The sequence below is a fragment of the Stegostoma tigrinum genome, chromosome 46 (assembly GCF_030684315.1).
Source record: "Stegostoma tigrinum isolate sSteTig4 chromosome 46, sSteTig4.hap1, whole genome shotgun sequence".
NCBI lineage: Eukaryota > Metazoa > Chordata > Chondrichthyes > Orectolobiformes > Stegostomatidae > Stegostoma > Stegostoma tigrinum.
The window spans coordinates 1,928,882-1,937,548 of NC_081399.1; the positions used below are offsets into that span (position 1 = coordinate 1,928,882).

General features: G+C 49.6%; 1 protein-coding gene across 1 annotated transcript in view; it reads left to right on the top strand.

The window, feature by feature from the left end:
• The window catches only part of LOC125449552 (beta-adrenergic receptor kinase 1-like), a 30,749-nt gene that overhangs the window by 21,199 nt on the left and 883 nt on the right, over nucleotides 1-8,667 (top strand). The window contains exons 12-17 of the mRNA XM_059642771.1: nucleotides 1,681-1,775; nucleotides 2,429-2,536; nucleotides 3,672-3,738; nucleotides 4,385-4,485; nucleotides 5,328-5,394; nucleotides 7,209-7,292. Of these exons, the coding sequence (XP_059498754.1) occupies nucleotides 1,681-1,775; nucleotides 2,429-2,536; nucleotides 3,672-3,738; nucleotides 4,385-4,485; nucleotides 5,328-5,394; nucleotides 7,209-7,292 (522 nt within the window). The remainder of the gene's footprint in view (nucleotides 1-1,680; nucleotides 1,776-2,428; nucleotides 2,537-3,671; nucleotides 3,739-4,384; nucleotides 4,486-5,327; nucleotides 5,395-7,208; nucleotides 7,293-8,667) is intronic.

Genomic DNA, 8,667 nt, shown 5'->3' on the forward strand with positions numbered 1-8,667 from the left:
TCAGTGCCTCCTGGATGCCCAGGCTTGAGTTGCTAATCTCATGAAGTGGAGAGGTGAAATAAAATGAACTCCTGGCAGTTACTCTATTAGCAACGTGACAATTTATTTATTTAACGGTGACAGTGAACAAATTAACAGAATTACTAACAAACCAAACCAGTTCCCCTTAACTACTAATTATTTCCAAAGAAAACAAAACTCTCATGACATGCTGTTCCAAACGATACAAATCGCACTTCTCTAAACCAAACTTATATGAAAGCATAAATTAAAACTTAGCCTTTCAGAATTACAACCAAGATAAGACTTCCGGACTGTTCTTTCCCTTCACTATTTTCCATTCAAGAACACCTTTCCCCATCAAATTCTCACCACAGGAATATTAGCTTAGCATCCTGTAGGACATTTATTTAGATGGTGCTTACTCTGAGAGCTTAGAAATTTTGGTGGGAGCCAGTGAGATTCTTTCTTTAGAGCCTATGGGTGTTGAGAGCTGCTCTCTTAACAGATGGCATTTTGCTGTCACCCTAATTTTAAAATGCCCTCTTCTTTTATACCCTTTATGAATTATTAATTTCTTACAACAGGATTGGTCCTAGGTTGTCAAAACATCCGATTTAAATTTGATTAGGCTGTGGCATCTGGGCCCTGGTTTAAGTTAATTGACTAAATTCAAAAACCTGTGGACTTGGTGAAAACGCTGCTTTACCTCCTGACAGTGCAGCCTTTTGACACAATGTTTCACTTTCAAGAAATCTCTTCATCCGCTGCCTTTAAAAAAACATCATCTTTTAAAAGGGACCATACACTCTTTCCCCCTCCCCACCCCACTATAATTTTACAAACACCAAATTCTAATGTTCTGCCTTCCAAATGACAAATTATATACCCAACATCACAACACGAGATCTGTTTGAAGTCTGTGCCATCTGGCATGGTGTTAGTGGTACACAACACAAACGAAACATTTGCCTTTATCAGACGTGGTGCAGATTCTGAGAGCAGGGAAGGGAGATGATGTTGGAGCTGTCCAGAATTTTGTTGAGGCCCCGGCTGTAGTACTGTATGCAGTTCTGCTCCCGACACAATAGGAAGGATGGGATTGTACTGGAGGGGGTGCAGAGGGAGATTCCCCAGGGTGGAGCAGGGACCCTCACTCACCCGCACTCTCTCACAATCACTCCCTACACCCTTTCAGCGATGAAGGGAGGCTGGATAAGCTCAGGATGTTTTCTATGGAGCAGAGAAGGCTGCTGCGGGAAGCTGAGAGGTGTGTAAGATTCTCACGGGCATGGGGTGGGGGGGATATAATTCTGTTCCCCTTTAGTCAGTAACAAGGGGACATCATTTTAAGGAGGGCTAGAGGGGATTTGAGGAAAGTTTTATTCCCTGGGAGTGGGGATGATGGGGGTGTCTGGAATGCATGGCCTGGGAGGGGCATTGAGGCAGGAAATGACATGCCCTTTAAAAAGTACTGGAATGTCCTACTGAGGTGTCCCAGCATTCCAGGCTGTGGAAGTGGTGCAGGAAAGTGGGACTGGTATCTTATGTATGTTTGGGAGTCCAGTCTTGATGGGCCGAAGGGCCTGTAGTGCATTATGTGCTCCTGCTGTTGTCTGATCCCTGGTCTAGGTGAGTGACTGATGCTTTGATGTCTTTCTCCTGCACCCTGTTACCCAGCCCTCAAACATCTTGCTGAACAGGAGCGGCCATATTAGAATAGCAGATACACACCTGGCATGTGACTTCTCTAAAACCCTTCCAACTGCCACAGTGTGAGTACAGGGGCTAGGCCAGGAAACAACTCGATATCCAGGGGATGAATGGACTGTCCCTTTAAGAGACAGTGTGAGAATGGGAGTGGTACACACTGTCCCTTTAAGGGACTGTGTGGGAATGGGGGGTACATACTGTCCCATGGAGAGACTGTGGGAACAGGGGGTACATACTGTCCCTTTAAGGGACTGTGTGGGAATGGGGGGTACATACTGTCCCTTTAAGGGCCTGTTTGGGAATGGGGGGGTACATACTGTCCCTTTAAGGGACCGTGTGGGAATGGGGGTACATACTGTCCCCTTAAGGGACTGTGTGGGAATGGGGGTACATACTGTCCCGTGAATAGACTGTGGGAACAGGGGGTACATACTGTCCTGTGAAGAGACTGAGAGAACAGGGGGTACATACTGTCCCTTTAAGAGACTGTGGGAATGGGGGGGTACATACTGTCCCTTTAAGAGACTGAGGGAATGGGGGGGTACATACTATCCCTTTAAGAGACTGTGGGAAACGGTGGTGGGGTGGGGGGGACATACTGTCCTGTTAACAGAGTGGGTGAGTCGAGAGGAGGGGAGTGAATGGGATGGGGGGGTGGTGGGAGAAGACCCTGTGAGACCCAGTGCTAATTTCTACTCTTTGGCCTGGTTTACAGAGGTTCACATGGATACGTGGCTCCTGAGGTTCTGGAGGACGGCACGGCCTATAACAGCAGTGCTGATTGGTTCTCCCTTGGTTGTCTCCTGTACCATCTCATTGAAGGGTGAGGGCAGCTGCCAATGGAGTGACCTCTCCAAATATCACTGACTATCGGCTGTTACTCCCTCGTCAGCAAACGTCATTCCCTACACCCTTCGATAACCCTCACAATCACTCCCTACAACCTTCAATAACCCTCACTCCCCTACAATCACTCCCAACAACCTTCGATAACCCTCACAATCACTCCCTACAACCTTCAATAACCCTCACTCCCCTACAATCACTCCCAACCTTCAATAACCCTCACAATCACTCCCTACAACCTTCAATAATCCTCACTCCCCCACAAACACTCCCTACAACCTTCAATAACCCTCACTTCCCCAAAAACACTCCCAACAACCTTCAATAACCCTCACTCCCCCACAAACACTCCCTACAACCTTCAATAACCCTCACTCCCCCACAAACACTCCCTACAACCTTCAATAACCCTCACTCCCCCACAATCACTCCCTACAACCTTCAATAACCCTCACTCCCCCACAAACACTCCCAACAACCTTCAATAACCCTCACTCCCCCACAATCACTCCCAACAACCTTCAATAACACTCACTCACCCTCACCCCCTCACAATCACTCTTTACACCCTTCAATAACCCTCACTCCCCAACAATCACTCCCTACACCCTTCAAAAACCCTCACAATCACTCTCTACACCCTTCAATAACCTTCACTCACCCCCACAATCACTCCCTACACCCTTCAAAAACCCTCACAATCACTCTCTACACCCTTCAATAACCTTCACTCACCCCCACAATCACTCCCTACACCCTTCAAAAACCCTCACAATTACTCCCTACAACCTTCGATGAGCCTCACTCACCCTCTCTCCCCCTCACAATGACTCCCTACACCCTTCAATAACCCTCACTCCCCCTCACAATCATTCCCTACACCCTTCGATAACTCTCACTCCATCACAATCACTCCCTGCTCCCTTTAATATCCCACCCACTTTCAGTCCACTCTGCCCCTCACCAATCACCCCCCCACACCATTTTATATCCAACGGGGTCTAATTTCTAAACAGTCAAACGCCCCATTGTGGATTTTGTTGTTTGAAAATTCACTCCCACTGATGTCTCTCTCTCTCTCTCTCTCTCACTGTTCACCCTGATACCATTAGTCACTCTCCATTCTACCAGAAGAAATCTGAGGAGAACAGAAAATATGGACGCCGAACAGTGACTACGGTAACGTTAATGAACGGAATCCCATTCCCATTCACTCCCACTGTCCCCAATCCCAATGGACCCATACCCCTTCCCATTCACTCCCACAGTCCCCAATCCCACTGGACCCAAACCCCTTCCCATTCACTCCTACAGCTGCCAATCCCAATGGACGCAAATCCCTTTCTATTCGCTCCCACTGTCCCCAGTCCCAATGGACCCAAACCCCTTCCCATTCAGTCCAACTGTCCTCAATCCCAATGGACCAAACCCCTTCACATTCACTCGTACAGCTGCCAATCCCAATGGATCCAAACCCCTTCCCATTCACTCTGACAGTCTCCAATCCCAATGGACATACACCTATCAGTCTGTTTCCCTCTCTTTGTCACTTTCAACTGTCCCCAAGTTGAACTCTGTCCCACTCTCCATCACATTCTGTCTCACTCTCTGCCTGAGTCTCTGTCTCACTGTTTCACTCAATGTTCATTCTCAGTCCATGTCTCTATAGCAATCTCTCTGCCTTACTCTGTTACTATCAGTCTCACTCTGTCTCAAACACAGTCACATTCATTGTCTCACTCACTGTCTCTCTTGCTTTGTCTCTCTGACAGACTCACATTGGCTCAGGCTCTCAGACTCACTCTGTTTCTTTGTCTCTGTCTAGTCTCTTGAACTCCCACATAACTACACACCAGAGCTTGTGTCACTACTGAACGGTTTGCTGGATCGAGTTGTGAATCAGAGATTGGGTTGTTCGAGTAAAGGGTATGTACCTGACAGAGAGAGGGGGGATTGAGAGACACCAGTCGGTGTACAGACATCTCCCTGACAGAGACAGAGGAGACTGACAGACACCAGTCAGCGTACAGATATCTCCCTGAGAGAGAAAGGGGACCGAGAGACACCAGTCAGTGTACAGATATCTCCCCGAGGGAGAGAAAGGGGGGGGGGGGGGAAACTGAGAGACACCAGTCAGTGTACAGATATCTCCCTGAGGGAGGGGGGAAACTGAGAGACACCAGTCAGTGTACAGATACCTCCCTGAGAGAGAGAGAGAGAGGGGGGACTGAGAGACACCAGTCAGTGTACAGATATCTCCCTGAGAGAGAGAGAGAGGGGGGAACTGAGAGACACCAGTCAGTGTACAGATACCTCCCTGAGAGAGAGAGAGAGAGGGGGGACTGAGAGACACCAGTCAGTGTACAGATATCTCCCTGAGAGAGAGAGAGAGGGGGGAACTGAGAGACACCAGTCAGTGTACAGATACCTCCCTGAGAGAGAGGGGGGGGGGGAAAACTGAGAGACACCAGTCAGTGTACAGATATCTCCCTGAGAGAGAGAGAGGGGGGGGGAACTGAGAGACACCAGTCAGTGTACAGATGCCTCCCTGAGAGAGAGAGAGAGGGGGGGGAACTGAGAGACACCAGTCAGTGTACAGATACCTCCCTGAGTGAAAAAGAGAGGGGGGGGGGTAACCAGTGTGTTTGTAACGCAAGTGTTTGCACTGGTGTGTTTGTAACCCGCGTGTCTGTAACCGGCGTGCGTTTGTAACCGGCGCGTTTGTAAAAGCTATGTTTGTAACCAGTGTGTTTGTACTGGTGTTGCAGGGCATTGGAAGTGAAATCGCACCAATTCTTCCGCAAAGTAATCTGGCACAGTCTCTACATGCAAGAGGTACATGTCCAAGGAATCAACTTCTACTGCTTTGTGGATAATCCCTGAATATATCAGCGAGAGATGTCTTACAACAGGCTCATACACAATCCTTATCGATCTCTCAGTGTGATGTCAACAGATCACTGTGCACAGTTCCAGTCTCTATATCCCTCAGTCAGACCCACACTGGGTCCGGTCTCTATATCCCTCAGTCAGACCCACACTGGGAGCATCGTGCACAGTTCCGGTCTCTATCTCCCTCAGTCAGACCCACACTGGGAGCACCGTGCACAGTTCCGGTCTCTATATCCCTCAGTCAGACCCACACTGGGAGCACCGCGCACAGTTCCGGTCTCTATATCCCTCAGTCAGACCCACACTGGGAGCACCGTGCACAGTTCCGGTCTCTATATCCCTCAGTCAGACCCACACTGGGAGCACTGTGCACAGTTCCTGTCTCTGTGTCCCTCAGTTAGACCCACACTGGGAGCACTGTGCAGAGTTCCTGTCTCTATATCCCTCAGTTAGACCCACAGCGGGAGCACCGTGCACAGTTCCGGTCTCTATATCCCTTAGTCAGACCCACACTGGGAGCACCGTGCACAGTTCCGGTCTCTGTATCCCTCAGTGCGACCCACACTGGGAGCACCGTGCACAGTTCCGGTCTCTATATCCCTCAGTCAGACCCACACTGGGAGCACTGTGCACAGTTCCTGTCTCTGTGTCCCTCAGTTAGACCCACACTGGGAGCACTGTGCAGAGTTCCTGTCTCTATATCCCTCAGTTAGACCCACACCGGGAGCACCGTGCACAGTTCCGGTCTCTATATCCCTTAGTCAGACCCACACTGGGAGCACCGTGCACAGTTCCGGTCTCTGTATCCCTCAGTGCGACCCACACTGGGAGCACTGTGCACAGTTCCGGTCTCTATATCCCTCAGTTAGACCCACACCGGGAGCACCGTGCACAGTTCCGGTCTCTATATCCCTTAGTCAGACCCACACTGGGAGCACCGTGCACAGTTCCTGTCTCTGTATCCCTCAGTTCGACCCACACTGGGAGCACCGTGCACAGTTCCGGTCTCTATATCCCTCAGTTAGACCCACACCGGGAGCACCGTGCACAGTTCCGGTCTCTATATCCCTCAGTTAGACCCACACTGGGAGCACCGTGCACAGTTCCGGTCTCTATATCCCTCAGTTAGAGCCACACTGGGAGCACCGTGCACAGTTCTGGTCTCTATATCCCTCAGTTAGACCCACACTGGGAGCACCGTGCACACTTCCAGTCTCTGTATCCCTCAGTTATACTTACACTGGGAGCACTGTGCACAGTTCCGGTCTCTGTATCCCTCAGTCAGACCCACACCGGGAGCACATTACACAGTTCCAGTCTCTATATCCCTCGGTTAGACCCACTCTGGGAGCACCGTGTAGGGGCTGCAGAGGTTACAGAGATAGGGAGGAGGTGTAGGGGCTGAAGTGGGTGACAAAGACAGAGAGAGGGTGTAAGGGCTGGGGAGTGTTACAGAGACAGGGAGGGTATGTCGGGCCTGGAGGGGGTTACAGAGATAGGGAGAGGTGTCGGGGCTGAAGGGGGTTACAGAGATAGGGAGAGGTGTCGGGGCTGGAGGAGGTTACAGTGATAGGGAGGGGGTGTCAGGGCTGGAAGAGGCAACAGAGAGAGGGAGTGGGTGTAGGGGCTGGAGGGGGTTACAGAGATAGGGAGAGGTGGAGAGGCTAGAGGAGGCGACAGAGATAAGATGTGGTGATGGGATACAGGGTGTTTACTCTGGGTTCCCTCAGTAACTCGGTGTGTCCTGTCTTTTACAGTACGTTCCACCACAGATCCCTGTTCGGGAAAAGTTAGCAGATTCCAGCCTCCCCACTGAGGACATGGAGAGCAGACGTGTCTCGGTAATGAACAAGTGCCCAACTGAGTGCGAGAGTGTGAATCTGATGAGTAAATGTGAATGACCCACACTCTCCCTCTGTGATGGGTAAATGTGAATGACCCACACACTCTCTCTGTGATGGGTAAATGTGAATGACCCACACTCTCCCTCTGTGATGGGTAAATGTGAATGACCCACACTCTCTCTCTGTGATGGGTAAATGTGAATGACCCACACTCTCTCTCTGTGATGGGTAAATGTGAATGACCCACACTCTCTCTCTGTGATGGGTAAATGTGAATGACCCACACACTCTCTCTGTGATGGGTAAATGTGAATGACCCACACTCTCTCTCTGTGATGGGTAAATGTGAATGACCCACACTCTCTCTCTGTGATGGGTAAATGTGAATGACCCACACTCTCTCTCTGTGATGAGTAAATGTGAATGACCCACACTCTCTCTGTGATGGGTAAATGTGAATGACCCACACACTCTCTCTGTGATGGGTAAATGTGAATGACCCACACTCTCTCTCTGTGATAGGTAAATGTGAATGACCCACACACTCTCTCTGTGATGGGTAAATGTGAATGACCCACACACTCTCTCTGTGATGGGTAAATGTGAATGACCCACACACTCTCTCTGTGATGGGTAAATGTGAATGACCCACACTCTCTCTCTGTGATGGGTAAATGTGAATGACCCACACTCTCCCTCTGTGATGGGTAAATGTGAATGACCCACACACTCTCTCTGTGATGGGTAAATGTGAATGACCCACACTCTCTCTCTGTGATGGGTAAATGTGAATGACCCACACTCTCTCTCTGTGATGGGTAAATGTGAATGACCCACACTCTCTCTCTGTGATGGGTAAATGTGAATGACCCACACACTCTCTCTGTGATGGGTAAATGTGAATGACCCACACTCTCTCTCTGTGATGGGTAAATGTGAATGACCCACACTCTCCCTCTGTGATGGGTAAATGTGAATGACCCACACTCTCTCTCTGTGATAGGTAAATGTGAATGACCCACACTCTCCCTCTGTGATGGGTAAATGTGAATGACCCACACACTCTCTCTGTGATGGGTAAATGTGAATGACCCACACTCTCTCTCTGTGATGGGTAAATGTGAATGACCCACACACTCACTCTGTGATGGGTAAATGTGAATGACCCACACTCTCTCTCTGTGATGGGTAAATGTGAATGACCCACACACTCTCTCTGTGATGGGTAAATGTGAATGGCCCACACTCTCTCTCTGTGATGGGTAAATGTGAATGACCCACACTCTCTCTCTGTGATGGGTAAATGTGAATGACCCACACTCTCTCTCTGTGATGGGTAAATGTGAATGACCCACACTCTCTCTCTGTGATG